The sequence below is a fragment of the Sus scrofa genome, chromosome 13, assembly GCF_000003025.6.
Source record: "Sus scrofa isolate TJ Tabasco breed Duroc chromosome 13, Sscrofa11.1, whole genome shotgun sequence".
NCBI lineage: Eukaryota > Metazoa > Chordata > Mammalia > Artiodactyla > Suidae > Sus > Sus scrofa.
Window position 1 is genome coordinate 30,640,725 of NC_010455.5, and position 19,672 is coordinate 30,660,396.

At 46.2% G+C, this 19,672-nt stretch overlaps 1 protein-coding gene and 1 pseudogene across 50 annotated transcripts in view; one reads left to right on the forward strand and one right to left on the reverse strand.

The window, feature by feature from the left end:
- Positions 1 to 19,672, reverse strand: part of MAP4 (microtubule associated protein 4) — a 172,135-nt gene that overhangs the window by 7,676 nt on the left and 144,787 nt on the right. For 14 of the 50 annotated variants that reach the window (XM_021070579.1, XM_013981614.2, XM_021070593.1 and 11 more), the window contains 7 exons: positions 11,543 to 11,649; positions 10,035 to 10,250; positions 5,513 to 5,714; positions 4,921 to 4,980; positions 4,510 to 4,802; positions 2,686 to 2,799; positions 776 to 868 (listed from right to left, as the gene is read on the reverse strand). In XM_021070579.1, coding sequence (XP_020926238.1) covers positions 776 to 868; positions 2,686 to 2,799; positions 4,510 to 4,802; positions 4,921 to 4,980; positions 5,513 to 5,714; positions 10,035 to 10,250; positions 11,543 to 11,649 — 1,085 coding nt within the window. The remainder of the gene's footprint in view (positions 1 to 775; positions 869 to 2,685; positions 2,800 to 4,509; positions 4,803 to 4,920; positions 4,981 to 5,512; positions 5,715 to 10,034; positions 10,251 to 11,542; positions 11,650 to 19,672) is intronic. The other 36 variants (XM_021070591.1, XM_021070594.1, XM_021070585.1 and 33 more) reach the window with 9 other exon arrangements.
- Positions 7,115 to 8,226, forward strand: LOC102159515 (annotated as a pseudogene).

A 19,672-nucleotide genomic window follows, 5' to 3' on the forward strand; every position in this document is an offset into this window, starting at 1 on the left:
GAGAAGAAGGGACTGAATGAACCCAAGGGAGACCAGGATGAGGTGGCTCAGTCTCAGGGACATGCGGAAAGGCACCGCTGGCCCTCCACATGCCAGGTGACAATGGTGCTTCACCCGATCTCTCCCTAGACCAGGACCTCCCTGCGAGCTGGAGTCACCCGTGTCCCCAACACAGATCTTAAGGGTGGCACAGAGCAGCACCATGAAAAACAGGATGTCTGGATGGGAGAGGGAAGGAGACAGAAAAAAAAGGAGGGACAGGAAGGAGGAGGAGGAGAAGGGAATAGAAAGGGAAACCACGGAGGAGGGAGAACAGGAAGCAAAGAGGGAGGAGGGGGCAAGGAGAGAGGAGGAGAAGGAGCCAGAGGGAAAGAGCGCTGGAGATGCAGGGATGGGCAGGGAGAGGCAGGCGGACACGGTCACGAACTCACGGGTCCTGCAATAATGACGACTCGCGGATGGGTTCTGGAGAAACCTGGATGTCTGCGGCGCTCAGACCAGGTCTCACACAGCAGGAGGAACCCCTCAGGCCAACCACCCACAGGGGTGGAAAGATGCCAGGTGGGCGTCACTCAGCTGTCCTTTAGGGGCTCACCAGAAACACCTGGACCAAACACCCTTGTGCACTGGGGGCTCGCCTCCCTCTGCTGGCCTGCCTTTGAGAGGAAGCCCCGGGCCAGGCTGCGGCCCTGCCAGCCCAGAAGGGTGGCCCTCTCCCCAGCGTGGCCCAGAGTGGGCTATGCTCAGACACGAGCTGCCCAGAGCTCATACTTACATTACCACCTCCAGGGACATGCTTAATATTGTCCTTGGAACCACACTTGGACTGAATGTGGCTGTAGCTCACTTTTTTGGAGACTATCTGGACCTGGAGTGTTAGAGAACAGAAAAAACAACACAAAGGGAGGGCTGGTTAGAACTGACACAGGGCAGTGAGATCACACGTGACCACAATGACCAGCAGAAAGTGGTGTTAAAACTCTGCCCCTACCTTCAGCAGAGCAGCTGTGGAAAAGCACAAGGGAAGGAACGTGAAGGAGCAGGAAAGAGAGTGAAAAACGTGAACAAAGGGACAGAAGACACGTCCAAAGTGCTACACAGTTGTCCTCACTGCTGCGAGCGGGTGGCTGTGGTTCATAAGGCCCATCCTGTCTGCCTGCCCCGCCTGCCCCCTCGCCGAGAGCCGGGGCACAGCACCCGGTGGCTCCTCTCCACAAGGGCCCTGCTCATCCAGACCCGTCCGCACCCTTAAATCTAGGGCCTGGAATTGCTACAGCCAGATCTCCTGTGGGAGGCACAGGCTGCACGGAGAAGCAGGGGGCAGCTGGCTCCCAGCCGGGATCTGATGCTAACAGGAAGGGACCAGTTGGCGGGACCTGCCACGCAGAGCCCTGGGCACGAGGGGGCGAAGCTGCAGGTGCGTCCACGCCTCCATGCACGTGGCCCATTTGTCTCAGGGCTCAAGAAAGCACAATCCAATGGAGGTTTAGGTCTTCTTCTTTTTCCAGTCATGCCCACAGCATGCGCAATTTCCCGGGTTAGCGAATGAACCAACACCACAGCAGTGACGTCAGATCCTTAACTGCTAGGCCACCAGGGAACTCCCTAGTCTTCTTGCTGATTTGACGGTAAAGCCCCTACTGCAATCCCCCGATGCCCAGTCCTGCACCCTGTGAATTTCACATGCAAAGAGACCAGACTCTGGGCACAATCTGGGGGCACCTCCAGGTTCTAGTGTCTGGGCCAAAGAATTCTTTTGGAGCCTTCTCAAAAGAAAGCTTCCTTCCTGCCTTTCCTTAGAGCCCTTCGCAAATGAGGTAGCCCCCAAACTGAAGAGTTCTTCACAGAGTAATCTACCAGAAACTCCAACCGTTTCTTGCCTTTTTCACAACGTCAATGATGAAGGACTGCTGAGCAAACCACCTCCTAATGAGCCCTGGTCTGAACCAGACCTCCAGGACCTCTAGAAGCCCTGAGCAGTCTTGGTGCAGCCTTCCTGGCCTGCCAACTGCACGAAGTCCTTGGGTTGAGACCCCCGACCCTGGGCCCTAAGGGCTGGAGCTCAGGCTTCTCTGGAAGCCCCTGTCCACCCACCTGCCACAGCTAAGGGCAAAAGGTTCCCAGGGCAAGAGGAGGGGCCTGGCTCCAGGGCGCGGAGGCAAGAGGAAAGAAGCTAGAGTTTCCGCTCAGCTTGGCCATCCAGGTGACACTGCACTCCCTTCTGCCGAGCGGGTTTCCGTTGGGGATGAGCATCCCAACTTTCAGAACAGAGGTCCTTGGACAAAGGAAGCACTCGGCAGTGCTAGGAGAGGGGCCTTCAGTGCAATTTGAAGCACACAGGCCATGGCTTACCATGGAAGAAGCTGTGTTCTCTATTTGTGTGCATAATGGGTGAGTTTCAGATCAAAGTCAGTGTGAAGGAAGTAACAGTGTTTGGATCCATTTTATCCAGCGGGATAATCATTCCCCACAGGGCTATTGGGCTCCCAGCTCTGCTAACTTTCAGGGTTAATAGAGAAAGTTTTCTGATGCCTGAGTCATCAAACGCAGAGGAGGGAACATGGGGAGAAGTAGAAACTAGTTAAGGACAGGAAAAAAGTGCAATAGAAGGGAAAGTGACTCAGGCTGGAAGAAAGAGTTTACCATCTTTTACCTTCGAGAGGTAAAAGTCTAAATAAAACTCACTTTCCCAGCGGGTGGTTTCTGTGCACTGCCAATTGGGCCGGCTGCTTTAGTGACTGCGTTAGGTTCAGGCTTTCGAGCTGGAGCAGCTGCCTCTGTTTTTTTCTCTACTTTGGCCTGGATGGAGATAAAGGGAGGGCAAATTTCAAACCAACAGGATAAAAGCCCAAATGCTAAGAAGGGAAGAAGCCTATAGAGAACTTGAATCCAGGTCAGGCCACCATGCAGACGGTTACCCTTGCTCCTGGAAGAAACCCCACCCATCCCCCAGGGCAGACCAAAGTGGAGGGAGAGGGGCTGCAGACCAGTTTCGAGGCACGAGGAAGAGAACAAGACACCATTCATAGATAAGGGCAGGAAGGAGTGCTAAGTGAGCGATTTTCTTCTGAATGTGTACTGATGTTATTGTTTTCAGAGCACAATGCCCCCTCTCCCCATGTTCTGATATGCTCCAAGCAAGCTGTCATGGTCACAGGGGGTCAGAGGGGGGAAGCATCACACCCTCGGGTATATTGGAACAGAAAACACCTTCATCACCAGACCGAGTTGCTCAACTCCCCACCAAGACTTCTTGTAATTTTTGCGCCATGGAAGCCTAAGAGCAGAGAGTGGGGGTAGGCCATCAGCACCACAGGCCCTGAGGCCTGGCTGGGTCCACTAGAGCCATAATCTCTCGGCAAAAGCAAATCTTAGGCCCTTAACCCAGTTTCCATCAGAATCTTCCAATGGTACTAGAATGCTACCCCATTTTGGACCCTCTTCCACTTCTGAACAGCTCTGAAGAGAAGTAATTTAAGTATCCTACCCTGAATGGGAGGCGGTGCAGTGGTGGTTTCAGCACTAGAGAATGATAGAGGAGATAAGAAGGTTACTGATCCAGGGACTGTGAACATGGACTTGTTTTCACACACCAAACCCCCTTGGTTGTTAAGAGTTAACAAATAATTTGGGGAGTTCCCAGTGTGGCGCAGTAGAAATGAATCTGATTAGGAGCCATGAGGTTGCAGGTTCGATCCCTGGCCTCCCTCAGTGGGTTAAGGATCCGGCATTGCCTTGAGCTGTGGTGTAGGTTGCAGACATGGCTCAGATCTGGTGTTGCTGTGGCTGTGGTGTGGGCCGGCAGCTGCAGTTCTGATTAGACCCCTAGCCTGGGAACCTCCACATACCTCAGGTGTGACCCTAAAAAGCCAAAAAAAAAAAAAAAAAGGAAAAAGAAAAATTAACGAATAATTCTGGATGGAGGTACCAAGAAAATCCTTATAGTGCAGTGCTGTGGCTGGCCATGCTTTTCCACCACAACATCTGATCACAGTTCTTTTATTCAAGAAAGCCAGAGGCTCGCAGCAAGTCACCCTGGCCACAAGAGGACACCCTAATAATCCTCTTTCCGACAGACTCTCCACAGGACACAGCCTGGGTAACAAAGAGGCAGTCCATCTTCTGCCTCTCCTGACGCTCACAGTGCAAGGCTAAGAACCACGACAACAACCATGTTCACTCCCAGTGTCTCATCTTCCCAAGGCTCAGAGGCCTCCACTGTTTGTTTCGTAAAGTAGAACCCTTTTGCCTCTAAACAAAAATGTAAGCCTAGACCCCAACACACAGAACAGGAGAGAAGAGAAAGCCCAGAGCTCAGCCCACCCTTTCCCTGTGCTGAGAGGCAGAGCCTGGGCTGAAAATGTTTGTCACTGACTCCCATGTCTGGACTGCTCTGTTCACGGGGAGCCCTTCGACTGATGTGAGGACATGCCTGGGGAACAGTGGCTGGATGTGGTAGGGGAAGAAGCAGGGGCCAGCATGCCGAGGACCCAAGCTCCCTGGACTCACACGGCCTCCTCCAGGTTGATGCTTGATGTTTTCCGTGGAGCCGACCTTGGAGCGGACATTCTTCAGATCAGGGGCAGAAGCATTGGTAGTCAGGCGGCCCAGCCTCGGGGCAGAGGAGCTGGGCTTGGCCGACACAGGCTTCTTGTCCACAGAAGGAGTCCCGGAGGGCCGGGGAGCCGTGGCTGTGGGCTTGACTCGGCTGGGAGCCACCCCTGCTGGGGATGCCGCCCCAGGGGCTGTGGTGCTTTTCTTCACAGAAGTGGTAGAGGTGGTCTTTGGGCGACTCAAGTCAGCTGCAAAGGCAGGAGTGAGAGATAATCGTTCAGGGGAGAGAGCAAAAGGGAGCATAAAAGCCATGGAAGAGGCAAGGGTTTACATCGAGGATCCACAAAGTGGCAGAGGAAGTCTTACCTGGTGCAGACTTTGTAGCCAACTTCTTGACGTCTGAAGGTTTCCCCTCAGTCTTGCTGGCTGTACAAACATAAAATTTTAACATCACCTGAAACAAACTGACCTACCGAATGCCTCATCCTATACTGAGATTCATGCATTCATTCAACAGGGATGAAAACATTCATTTTCAGCCAGGGGCTGCGCTAGTCTCTGGGAACAGAGTAGTAAATCAGACAGCTGCCGCGTAAAGACCAGGCCCTGCTGGAGTGTCCAAGGCCAGTCACTCTGCTTGGTCTTTTCTACAGTCTTGACAAGGCTTTCCAAGTGGCCTTTCTTTGAACTGCCTATTTCTTATCATGAAAGTCCATGACTGCAATGTGCTAGGCACTGTGGTATTACTAAGAAAGGAGCAGGACATTCTACCCCTTCACTCAAGATTAACTTCACATGGAGACCAAAGCCGCCACATTTCAATGTAGCCCATTAAGGACTGGCACCTGGGCTGGTCTGCACGGCAGGCTGTGATCTGGCTGGAGCTATGGCTGGGGCAAAACCAAGACCCCTCTCTTCCCCACTGGTTCCCCCATGAGGGAAGGGTCACAGTACTCACCAGTGGGCCTCTTGGGCAGGGATGTGGAGGGGCTCCTACTGCTTGGCCCAGCTGAGGCAAGAGTGGCAGGTGCTGTGGCTTTTGGTACAGTCTGGGTGCTCTTGGAGCCAGGCCTGATGGCCGGGGCAGAGGCTGGCTTGGATGGTGAGGCTGGCTTGGATGGTGAGGCCCGCTTCTCAGGGATCTTTGCCTCTCCAACAGGCTGGTAAATAGGAAAGAGGGACTAAGAGCTGCAGGTGAGCAATCACCTAGGATGTCATGCCAGAGGATGGTTCCATATAAGTATATGCCAGAAAACGGGTACTGCGGATTTGGCAGGAAAACTTGATAGGAAAATAAATGTGGCTCTGAGATCCTGGTCCTAGAGTTCCCGTTGTGGCTCAGTGGAAACCTATCTGACTAGAATCCATGAGGACGCAGGTTCCATCCCTGGCCTTGATCAATGGGTTAAGGATCTGACACTGCCATGAGCTGTGATGTAGGTTGGAGATGTGGCTCAGACCTGGTGCTGCTGTGGCTGTGACGTAGGCTGGCAGCTGAAGCTCCAGTTCAACCCCTAGCCTGGGAACCTCCATACGCTGTGGGTGCAGCCCTAACAAAACAAAAATTAAAAAATAAATGAACAAAAATAAGATCATGGTCCCACAGACAATATGAGAAAAGGCCCTGGAGGGTGCTGTGTGATCTGGGGCCAGGAATGAACAGCCCTGGAAAGCGTACTACACCACAAACTATGTCTGCCTTGGGACGTAGTTAATGTATTAACACTTGACCAAAGATTAAAGACATAATAAAATGAAAAATGTTCAATCAGAGTCAGCTTTGGCTAAGATGCACCCAGTGACTGCTGAACAGGACAGGGCTGCCGATGGAGATGGCAGGGCCCTGATCAGAAGCCTGAGCTCTACAGAGGATCTCTAGGAGCACAGAGGCAATGAGGAGGGTCTAGCAGAGAGAAAGAGGAGGTGCAAAAAGGAAAAGCCTCTCAAGTGCAGACAGAGAGCATCTGGGTCACTCTAGTTCCTCTCCATGGAGGCTGGACATGTCGTCACTATCAAGGAAGGGAAGGAATCAATACAGCCTGGTTCTACAGGAATAGGGGATGAACAAACTATACGGATAAGCAAACATACCATGTTACTCAAGAGAGTAAGCCAAACCACAGACAAAGCGGCTCCAGGACTTATACTCCCAGAAAATGGCAACAAGGAGGGCAGTATGTTGGTAGAGACAAGCAGAGTATTGCTCAAATAGAATATCAGCTAAGGAGCTTCTTATAAATTAAGGGCCGGCATCTATTTTTTAAAAAGCCAACCCTGGAGTTCTTGCTGTGGCTCAGTACAAACAAATCTGACTAGTATCCATGAGGATGCAGGTTCAATCCCTGGCCTCACTCAGCGGATTAAGGATCTGGTGTTGCTGTGAGCTCTGGTGTAGGTCGCAAACAAGGCTCAGATCCTGAGTTGCTGTGGCTGTGATATATGCTGGTGGCTGTAGCTCTAGTTCGACCCCTAGCTGGGAACCCCCATAGGCCGCGGCACATGTGTGGCCCTAAAGACAAAAAAATAAAAAACAAAAAGCTAACTCGGCAAATTCAGGGTAATGAGCAAGTCTACAAATGAAGAGCCCAAGAATGGGGTGAAGAACCCTAAGGTTGGAATCAGGGAAAGTGGTCCAGCTGCCAGCTCTGTCTGGAACATGCAGGGGTATTCAGCACAGGAGGGCTCCTGCTCTATTTACTCTAAAGTCTAGAGACTAAACCAGATGCTCTCTGGCATCTCCGTCTTTTTTTTTTTTTTTTTTTTTTTTTTTGGTCTTTTAGTCTTTTTTAGGGCTGCACCTGCGGCATATGGAGGTTCCCAGGATAGGGGTCTAATTGGAATACAGCCGCTGTAGTTTTAGTTGGGACAGAAAACTAAAGGATGTGATGTTCTTCAGCTGTCAGGCTTTTGGCCGCAGAGAGCTGTAGAGCAAACCTGCTCTCATAATTGCAATTACTCTCCTGCTTTTCAATTGATGCTTCCTTCTCTGCTAGAATCCCAGATCTACTTAATTCTTTTCTGAATAGCTTTTTTTCCCCTTTGTTTTCGCCTATAAATCTTTCTACCAAAATAAGGGGAAAATTTTCATTAGACTTTAGTTTTTAATCCATCTCCCAAAATGTTTCCATCTCTTTATTATCTAAAAGATAAACAACAGTAATGATTATAAGACACATCATGTCTGCCGGTCAGCAATGTCTCCAAATGCTGTCTAAAGGCTGCGTGGCTCTTCCTTTCCAACCAGGGCTGGGAAGATAGCTCCCGCAAAGAAGGGTGGCGAGAAGAAGGGCAGGTCCACCATCAACGAAGTGGTGACCAGGGAGTACATGATCAACATTCACAAGCGCATCCATGGCGTGGGTTTTAAGAAGTGTGCCCCTCGGGCACTCAAACAAATCCGGAAATTTGCCATGAAAGAGATGGGAACTCTGGATGTGGGCATTGACAGGCTCAACAAAGCCATCTGGGCCAAAGGAATAAGGAATGTCCCATACCAGATCCGTATGCGCTTGTCCAGAAAACCTAATGAAGATGAAGACTCGCCAAACAAGCTCTATACATTGGTCTCCTATGTACCTGTCACCACTTTCAAAAATCTACAGACAGTTAGCGTGGATGAGAACTGCTGATGGTCAAATAAAAGTTGTAGAGCCACACACACACACACACACACACACAACAAACCACAAACAAACAAACAAAAATAAAATAAAAGCTGCGTGGCAAAAAGCCAGGAAACAAGAGTATTGATAGGGGCCCTGAGCACCAGGACTGGGGTCAGACCCAAGTTCAAATCTGAGCTCTGCCGCTTACCAGCACTGGACCAGAGGAAGGTTATTTAAATGGGCTACAAAACAAGGATCCAATATCCACATCCTGGGTTGATGTTGAGAGAATTAGAGGAGTTAATGTCTATAAAGAAACCTGTACACTATGCTTCATTTCTGCTGTTATCAGAGAGTGAAATTTCACTAGAGAGCACACCCCCTTGCCATGCCCTCCTCCGTCTCTCCCAGAATTTGCTGCTGAGAAAGTGTCAGAGAGGAGCTGCTGCAATGGCTCCAGCCACCTTCCCTTTGATATCTTATTCAAATACGCTGTTTTCCAAAGATCAAGAAAAGCAGTCAACTGGGTAAATGAGGATCAGAAAGCTTTATGAGATTTTATCATTCCTAGTCTAGAATAGGATTTCTCAGTTTCTTGGCCCAGGTTTCAACCCAGTCACTGATTCCTAGGTTCTACCAGTTTTCTTTATAAGATTAAATTAAAACACTGACATTTTAACAAGGGAAACTATTTCCCATCACGAATTTAAAGAGTAACATCAGGCTGACCTGAAGGCCCTTCACAAACAAAACAAGATGTTAAAAAAAGGCAGCCACAGATTCCACCCACCCTCTGCTCCGAGAACAATTTTGTGAAGCTAGTGCTGTCATAAATTGACCAGTTTCGAGGCCATAATGTGTAGCTGACCTGGAAAACTGAAAAACTTCATGAGGAGCCCAGTGAGAGGTGGCCTGATGCCAAAAGCAAAGCAAGTTTTATCACATGATGCTGGAACCTGCTGAGATAAGCGAGAAGAGCTCATCTCTAAGCAATGAGAGAAATTCACTTCTGCAAGATGATTAAGAAGACAAAGAATTGAATTTGATTGGGAATTTAGTGGCAGAATTATACCAAAAATGACTATCTGGTTGTCACGTGGAGTAGGGAAAACTGGTTAACAAGTTTTCTTTTGTTTTTTTCTTTCCGGCCACAGTGTGCAGTGGCTTGATGTGGAATCTCAGTTCTCAGACCAGGGATTGTACCTGGGCTGCAGCAGTGAAAAGGCCGAGTCCTAACCACTAGACCACCAGGGAGTTCCTGGTTAACAGGTATTTAAATAGATGAAACGGAGTTCCCGTCGTGGCGCAGTGGTTAACGAATACGACTAGGAACCATGAGGTTGCGGGTTCGGTCCCTGCCCTTGCTCAGTGGGTTAACGATCCGGCGTTGCCGTGAGCTGTGGTGTAGGTTGCAGACGAGGCTCGGATCCCGCGTTGCTGTGGCTCTGGCGTAGGCCGGTGGCTATAGCTCCGATTCAGCCCCTAGCCTGGGAACCTCCATATGCCGCGGGAGCGGCCCAAGAAATAGCAACAACAACAACAACAACAACAACAACAACAACAACAACAACAAAAAAAAAGACAAAAAATAAATAAATAAATAGATGAAAAATAAGGATGAGCTGGGAGAAAGGGGAAACCAGAGCAGATGTGGTATTCCCTCCAACTAGGGCAGAGAAAGGCACAAAGTACAAAAGGTCTTGAAATGTTATGGTTGCATCCTGGGTCTCAAAACTGATTTTGAGCCCCCCTTCCCGCTTTCCCCCTAGTCCACCAGCCTGCTCCCCTCCCACTGTCTGGTTGCAACAGAGCCTGACTATCTGACTTTCAGAGGAGAAAACTTTGCCTTGGCACAGTGCGCAGATGATCACTTACCTTGGGCTTTGCATCTTTTGAAGGTAAGGTGGAAGGCCTGGCAGTGACGGCAGCAGGGCGTTTGGGTGGGGCAGCTGGTACTGAGCCTGAAGCAAGGCTCATGGGTTTTTTATTCGACCCACCAAAGGTGGTGGGAGCTGGCTGCTTAGGGAGAGAAGTGGGCTGGGTTTTGGCTTTCGCTGTTGAAGTCTTTGCAGGTTGAGTAGTAGCCAAAGGCTTTAAGTTGATTTGTTGTTTGTTTGTTTGTTTTTTTTTTTTTAAGGCCAACATCAAACACACAGACAAGAATAAAAACAAATTAAAAAAAAGCATAAATTGCACAATTCAAAGTAAAATTATAAGCAATGAGGATAGATGCAACTGAAAATTAGCATTCCTTTCTTCTGAGCTCAGTAAATGGTGGAAAGACACCAGGATGCAGATAAAGAAAATTAGGAATTGTTGGAGTTCCCGTTGTGGCACAGTCGTTAATGAATCCGACTAGGAACCATGAGGTTTCGGGTTCAATCCCTGGCCTTGGTCAGTGGGTTAAGGATCTGGCATTGCCGTGAGCTGTGGTGTAGGTCACAGACACGGCTTGGATCCCAGGTTGCTGTGGCTCTGGTGTAGGCTGGTGGCTACAGCTCCGATTGGACCCCTAACTGGGAACCTCCATATGCCTCAGGCGTGGCCCTAGAAAAGGCAAAAAGAGAAAAAAACAAACAAAAAAAATGAAAAAGAAAATTAGGAGTTGTTTCTTAATGACAGTGTCACAAGTTCCAGCAGTTTGGCACATGAAAAATTTCAATTCAGGAGCTTCCACTGTGGCACAGTGCATTAAAAATCCGATTAGAGCAGCTTGATTTCTGTGGAGACATGGGTTCCATTCCCGGCATGGGGCAGTGGGTTAAAGGATCTGAAATTGCAGCTTGGATTCAATCCCTGGCCTAGGAACTGCTATATGCTGTGGGTGCAGCCATAGAAAAAAAAATTAATTCAGCAGTAACTAACTTTTGAAGGTTGCAATAATTCTATAAAAGTCACCAGCAGGTAATTAAGCTATTTATTACCTGCACCTCTGTGAGGCAATCTCAACACTGTGTTTTAAGACCATACTAAAATGTGGCATTTGTACTTGGCAATAACTACCAATAAGGGTCTGGAGCTATGAGCCCCATCTTAAAAACCGGTGCTCCCTTTTCATGAACAGAGACTTAGAAATGGATTTCTGAATAATACTGTAATTCTTTTTATTAGTACCGTTAAGGGAAGCAGAAACAACATCTACAGGACATTTCTACAGATATTTAAATAATAGGGTCGAAGGCAGAAATTTTAAGGTTTGAGTTAGAGGCCATCATGCTAAGAGAAGAGTATAAAATATTTTCTAAGCATGTCCAAACTTGAGGTAGGACTCCTAACAGCTCAGAAAAAAGACATATCTTTCACATGATTAAGCAATAATAGCACAAGATATTGCTTTTAAAAAATTACAGCAGTGGAAGATGACCCACCATGCTGGCACCTACCTTTGTTTTCTTCTCTGGGCTTGGTGGGAGCTCCTTGTTTGGCGGGGTGGTGATGTCATTTCCAGTCACGCTCACAGCAGGCTGTCCTTCTTCTGGTTTGGCTATTCCTAAAGGGGGGGGGGAATTATGCTAAGCACATATTTCTCACACCCTTTGCAAAAATCCAAGTCTTTGCAGAGACAGACCACTAACTAGCACTTCATTCTCAACAACTTCACAGGGCTCTGCTGCTGAAAGTGGACAGACTTCCCAAGCTCCCCTCATTGTGACGAAGGACAGTTTTAGATTCCAGAGATTCAGGCATCCTGTCCCTGTGGAGAAGCAACCTAAGCGGGATTTGTACAAATGATCAATGGAAGGATATGGCCCTTGAAGTTTGGCTTCCCTTCCCTGGAGACCGGCAAAGGGGTTCTGTCACCCAACCACTAGGTCCCAGAGCACATAGGGGACAAGAACCACTTCTACTGGAGTTTATCTCTTGGAATAAAGGTTGCTGTGAGATGGGATCAGAGCCAGAAGATCATCCAATGTCCTCCCCTTATTTCCTTTCCCTGTAAAGCACCACTTTATGGAGGATGTAAGATGAACTTGATCTGGTTCTAGCAGTGACCCAGATTTCCAACAAGGCTGAGGAGACCCATGAAATCAAAGCCAGGGCCAGAAAGAAAATCTACTGCTTAAGCTATGCCCAGCAGCACCACTGTGGGGAGGTGACTTCAGATTTCAAAAGGGCTACGCCAGAGAGCTCAGCCATAAATATCATGAAATTTATAGCCTTCTAGCTGGAACAAAATCTAGAAGCCACAAAAGATAAGTTGGACTAAAGGAAAATAAAAAAAATATTGAACCTCACATCAAAGACATAAAGCTTCTTAACATAAATTACTCTATAAATCACTAACTCCTATAAAGGCCAACAACCTAATAGAAAAATGGCCAAAGAATAGGGACACAGTTTACAGAAAAAGACATGCAAATAGTTTGTGAAACTATTAGAAGATGTCCAAACTTTAAGAGATATGAGCTGCCCATTTTTTCAACCTAACATACTGTCAAAAGTCCTAAAATCTGAAAGCAGCTGCTGGGAAGAACATGAGGAAACACAGTGCTGGGAAGTTCATGAATGGCACAATGCACATGCAGGGCAGTCCACGTGTCTCTGGAAATTACAAGTAAATTCTAATCCAGAAATACAATTTCTAGAAATGTATCTTAGAAATGTATGCACACATCTACAAAACAGTAAAATGCAGGTATTTCACCAGATCACTGCTTCTAAAAGCACCGGACTGAAAGAAACAACTCGGAAGTGTGTTAGTAGAAAACTAGTTTGGAGTTCTCTTACAGCTCAAGATCAAGAGCTTAAGGATCCTGTGTTGTCACTGCATTGGCTCGGGCCACTGCTGTGGCACAGGTTCGACCCCTGGCCTGGAACAACCATATGCTGAGTGTGTGGCCAAGAAAGAAGAGAAGAGACGAGACGAGACGAGACGAGACAAGACAAGACAATATACTTCCATCGCATATATACTTGTACATACATTTCATGGAAAGATCATGATGAAACAAAACAATGGTGACTTAATTTTGGAATGGGGTTGAGGATGGAGCACAAATCTAGGGAGGGTAGGAGGCTTTATCTTAAAACGTTTTGTTTTTGAAATAAAGATTCACAGGAGGTTACAAAGAAATGTACAAGGAGGTTCCATGTGCCCTTCACCCTGTCTTCCCTGAAGACATCCTGCAGAACTATAGCACACTATCAAAAGTGGGAAACTGGTAGCGGTACAGTGCACAGAGCTTATCAGATTTTTCCAGTTTTACAAACATTCATCTGTGTGTGGGTGTGCATGCATACATGTAAGGAGGTCTATGCAATTTTATCACATGTAGCTTTATATAACCATTATTAAGAATCAAAACACATTAATTGTTCCATCACCACAGAGCTCCCTCATGTTACCCTTTTGTAGCCACCCCACCCCCTTTCCCATTCCAATCCCTTAATCTCTGGCAGATCCTAATCTGCTCTCCATCTCTGTAATATTATTTCGAGGATATTTCCCCTTACCCATTCCAATCCCTTAATCTCGGGCAGCTCCTAATCTGCTCTCCATCTCTGCGACATTATTTCAAGGATATTATATAAGTGGAATCTCACAGTGTACTACATTTTGTGCCTGGCCTCTTTCACCAAGCACAAAGCTTTTGAGGTGCATCCATGCTGTACACACTGTAGCTGTACCACAATTTAACCATTCACCTACTGTAGGACATTCTGGTTGTTTCTGGCTGTTTGCTATTATAAATAAAGCTGCTATGAAGATTTATATACACAATTTTGGGTAAAATAGTTTCATTGTTGCTATATGGAAATAAAATTATTTCTTAACATATCTGTGACTCTGATGTAGTCAGTAACTAGTTCTAGGGGTTTAGGGGGTAGAGCCCTTGGAATTTTTTTTTTTTCTTTTTCTTTTTTTTCTGGTCTTTTTAGGGCCGCACCCATGGCACATGGAGGTTCCCAGGCTAGGGGTCTAATCAGAGCTATAGCTGTGGCCGCTTGGCCTACGCCACCGCCACAGAAATGCCAGATCCGAGCCGTGTCTGTGACCTACACCACAGCTCACGGCAATGCCGGATCCTTAACCCACTGACCAAGGCCAGGGATTGAACCCGAAACCTCATGATTCCTAGTCGGATTAGCTTCTGCTGCGCCATGATGGGAACTCCTCCAGAATTTTCTACATAGACAATCAAGTCATCTACAAATAGAGCCAGAGTTATTTTTTCCTTTCTAATATGTATGCCTTTTTTTATTTCCTTTTCTTGTTTTACTGTGTTTACTAGAACTTTCAGAACTATGTTAAATAAGAGTGGTAAGAGCAAGCATCCTCGCCTTGCTCCAGATATTAGGGTGAAAACATGTAGTCTTTGGCAATTAACTATGACGTCAGCTGTAGGTTTTTTGGCAGATGCTCTTTATTAAGGTGAGGAAGTTCTCCATCTATTCTATGGACTGAACCTGAGCCACAGCAGTGACAACACCAAATCCCTAACTGCTAGGCCACCAGGGAACTCCTCTGAGTTGTAAGGCACAGTTTCCCTGGTGATTTCTTTGGGTGTTGCAACATATGGATCACGGGTATCAATGTTTCACTACTTAGAGTGAATTACTGAAAACTTACTTCCATTCAGGGTCCTTTACCCTGTTTCTAAAATATGTCATAAATGTTTCCTTTTCATATACTGAGCACCATATTAGATGAAATTATAATTTTTGCTTCAACCATCAAACGAGATTTTTAAAGTTCATGAGAGTAGTCTATTGTATTTACCCTTATTTTTACCTATTCCATTACTCTTTCATTTCTGAAATTGCGAGCCTCTTCCCTCTCATGTCTTTTTGGAGAGCTGCCACTAGTCATTCTATAAGGGTATGTCTACTAGCAACAAATTCTCTTAGTTTTCCTCTAGGAAGGTCATTATTTTCCTTTTATTCCTTAAGGATAGTTTTTATCAGATAGACAATTCACAGTTAGCTATTCTTTTCTTTTAGCACTGGAAAATGTTGTGCTACTTCCTTGTGCCTGCCATAGTTTCTGCTAAGAATCATACTGTCATTTGAATTGCTATTCCCTAATAGAGAATGCATTATTTCTCTAAGATTCTTTTGTCTTTTGTTTACAAAATTTTAATTATGTCTTTGCATAGATGCGAGTTTTCCTATTTGAGGTTCATTCAGCTTCTTGAATCAGTAGATTTGTCTTTTGACAAATTTGGGAAGTTTTTAGTCATTATTTCTTAAAATAGTTGTTCAGTCTCACATTCCTGCTCATCTCCTCGGATTCCAATGATACAAATATTAGATCTTTTATTACTGTCCCGGAAGACTTGAGAAGCTGTATTTTTTTTTTCTTTCAATCTATTTGTTCAGACAATAAATTCCACTGATCTGTCCTCAAGTTTGCTGATTCTGATCTCTGACATCTCTAGTCTGCTACTGAGCTCATTAAACAATTTAAAAATTTTATTATTGTATTTTTCTTATCTATGTAACTATTTCCTTGCTGATATTTTGTAGTTTTCCATTTGTTTCAAGAGAATTTATAACTGCTTACTGAAGCAATTTTTTGATGGCTGCCTTAAAATCCTTTTTGCACATTAGTAGGTAATCACTGTTTAAATTTAGTGTGTAGATTCTGGCTATAGTTTCAATAACAATTTAGCTCCCAAGGCTCTTGTAATACAAATCTGGCCTTATTATCGGTTCCATGAGGCTGTCACTCAATTCCTGCTGGTACCGCCTGTAAGTCTGAAGGCACTTTCGCAGGCCAGGTGGTTTCACTAGGTGGGGGTTGAGTTGATTCTAGACCCATGGAATACAGACTTTCTCCTGTCTTGTTCTCCGGCTGCCTGGTACTGGCAGACCAATTTTTTTTCCCCCAGGTTTTTGATGCCCCCTGAGAGCAGGAAGCACCTTGTAGCCTTCTACTAGAGAAGTGTATGAGGAAACCTAACTACTTCTCTCTCTGCTACTGGGTAGAAGTCTGAAAGACACCAGGTGCTGTCACTTGGTTGAAGATGAGGCATTGAGTTTCCCTGCCAGTGCAGCTGGATCAGTCCTGCACCTCTGCCGGGTGTGACATGGACAACAAAGAGGTGGCCCTGATGAGCTCTGCTCACACTGTACCTGAAGGAGAACTGAGTTCATCACTGCTTCTCAATCCCTGTGGCTGGGGAAAGAGGGCTTCCACTTTTCTGACCTTGTGGCAAGAGAGCAGGCTTTTCTTTCTTGCCTTTTCTTCTTTTATCTATACTTGCTGGTGATCCCAGATTACAGTCAGTTTCCAGTGCCCAGACCAGGATACATGCGAGATTAAAAAGAAAACCCAGGAAACTCAACACACTGTCCTTCTTCAAGTCCTGAGGTCTCTACGCAGCCTGCCCTCTCCCTTCTACCTTTCAGATTCCTTTTATGATTATCTACTGAATTCTTTCCGAGTATTCAGCAGTATTTAAAAGAGAAGAACAGGAAAAAGTGAATAATAATATCACCTCTTCTTGGTAAGATATTTTCTAATGTACAGCATTTTGTACCTAAAAATCTTTTTAGGGAGTTCCTGTTGTGGCGCAGTGGAAACAAACCTGACTAGTATCCATTAGGACAGAGGTTTGATCCCTGGCCTCACTCAGTGAGTTAAGGATCTGGCGTTGCCGTGGGCTGGGGTGTAGGTCACAGATGTGGCTCAGAACCCACGCTGCTGTGGCTGTGGTGTAGGCAGCTACAGCTCTGATTTGACCCCTAGCCTGGGCACTTCCATATGCTGCAGGTGCGGCCCTAAAAAGCAAATAAACAGATAAACAAATAAATATTTTTTAAATTGAAGTATAGCTGATTGGTAAGGTTGTGCATTTTGTACTTTTTGATGTTTGAAACCCTATATATTTCAAGTTAAAAACAGAATTAGTTTAGTTTTGGAGTTCCTGTTATGGCTTAGTGGAAACAAATCTAACCATGAGGACGCAGGTTCGATCCCTGGCCTTGCTCAGTGGGTTAAGAATCCAGTGTTGCCATGATCTGTGGTGTAGGTCGCAGATGCGGCTCGGATCTTGCGTGGCTGTGGGTGTGGCATAGGCCAGCAGGTGCAGCTCCAACTCGACCCCTAGCCTGGGAACCTCCATATGCCTCGGGGGTATGGCCCTTTAAAAAAAAAAAAAATTATTTTAGTTTTAAAAATATGAAGATAGAAAAACAACCCCACCATGCAAGGTATTGGCAATGATGTTATTTTAGAGTACGCTGAAAGAATATCTTATCAAGTGTGTGACTTGTTGCCCCAGACCACCATCAACTTATTTTTCACCAAGCATAGGAGTTTTCAGCAAACAACATGAACACTTCATGAAGTCTCCCTGCCTATGATGTAATAAGCAAGCAACATGTCTACCTGTACAAGTAAATGCCGCCCAGTGAAAAACCCGAGGCATATGGAGGTTCCCAGACTAGGGGTCAAATCGGAGCTGTAGCCACCGGCCTACGCCAGAGCCACAGCAACGCGGGATCCGAGCCGCGTCTGCAACCTACACCACAGCTCACGGCAACGCCGGATCCTTAACCCACTGAGCAAGGGCAGGGACCGAACCCGCAACCTCATGGTTCCTAGTCGGATTCGTTAACCACTGTGCCACGACGGGAACTCCAGGTGTAAACATCTTAGGGAGGCACTGAAGCTCGAGTTCCAAACAACTTTCTAGATTTGTTACCTCAGTATTTCTGGCAACAGATGTACAGAGAGATGGCTTTGGCATGTCTGCTCAACCCACATCCTTCTCCAGAGGCACCCCAAATAAAGTCAACATGGTTAAGACTGGTGAAGAGGCTTTGTTATCTGGCACACAGGTGACTGGACCAAGCTGAGCCAGTAACATATATATAAAGTAGCATAAAGTAGGGCACAGAGCCCTAACCATGGCAACCCAATGTCCTGTGCAGACCAGAGTCACAAAGGAAGCACACAAGGAAAAAAGCACAGAACAGTTTCTAGAAGGGAAGAGAATGGATGGAGCCCATGTCAGGGCGAAGCAGAGGTCTTAAGATAGACACACAATGGCTGTAGCTGGGCTACACGTCCTGCAATTGGATTCCCAGAGACTCCTTGTCAATAAAATACCTTTTAATAAATTCCAGTAAGTTCCAATGAATGTTTCTGTTCTCTGAAATTAAATAATCCTTAAGAGAAGCCCCACAAATACTCATCATTGTTTTTTTACCTTACATGAGCAGTCTGGGCTTCATACCTTTGCCTGGAAGGCTTCCCTCCACACTGTTAGACATCCTAGGCTTCCAAGGTCACCTTCTTCAAAAAATTTCCATGACTCACAACTGCTTCACACAACCCCATTCCCTTCACCCCCATCCACCCCAACTTTAGGTCACAAACTGCTTGGGAAAAGGATAATATCCAGTGTCTATTTAGTGATGGGCATATGGTAGGCATGTTGAATGATGAATTATCTACAGAGTTTAGCAGTCAGCATTCAGACATTTATTAGGTGAATAGATCATATGATTTTTTTTTTTTCCTACCAGCATGAACTTCTGTTAGTGGGAACTAGGATAAACTTGGCCTGAAATAGACAAAAATCTGCATTTAATACCACCCAGAAGGTATATAGCCCTGAATTGGGCACCTGGGGATCAATAAAGAGGACACAACCGTATCCATGAGGACCTTACAATTCTGCCATAGCTACAACTAAGCAACAGCATAGAACACCTGAGTCTTGTCATCCTGGAGTCATAAAAAAATCACAGAGGAAATATGAAGCTTCTTTGCCCATCTCCGTTAAAAAATAAAACCCACAAACCTGTCAGTCTTCAAGGGTCCTTTCCACTTCCCCTTCCCCTAGAAAGTACCACTTCTGATTTTAAAAATTTTTTCGTAAAAATGTACTGAGAAGTATAAATATGGTTACTAGGAAAAGAGGCTTTTAAACAAACAAAACACATGATTTAAATCTCCTTCTGGGCAGTATTGAATGCAGATTTAAATGTCCATGATCCATGGCTTGTGAATCATGGTCCTTTGTGTTCAAACTGGACTCAGAGGAAAACAAGCTTTTGTAGACCACCAACAATAAGACCCGTGGGGGCTGGGGGTGGGGGAGAGAAGAAGCGGCCAGGAAGAAAGACTCAGGGCAGCTGCAAGGACCAGGACATTTAGCTGCTTATTAAGTGCAAGTCTCTCCTCTCTCTTCTGTCCCTTTTTCCCCCTTCTCCCCACAAATCCTCCCAACAAACATACAGAAAGAGAAAACTAGAAGTCAGGCTGGGTTAAACATGAAGAACAGGAAATGAATATTAAATAGCCAGCTTTAAAAGGCTCTCTTTCAGTTTGAACAAAAGTAAAACGTTCTCAAAAGCAAAACGGAAAACAGAGCTTGCACCCAGACTGTGCTACTTAATGAGAGGAGGTCAGCACTGATAAACCCATTGTGAATCCACACAGGGGCAGATTTTCAAGCAAGGAAATCAATCAGTTGTGATTGGATGATTCAGGGCTCAGGAATCATCTGGTTCAAACCAAGAGGGAACTGAGGGGTGGGAGGACGGGGGTTCGGGGGTGG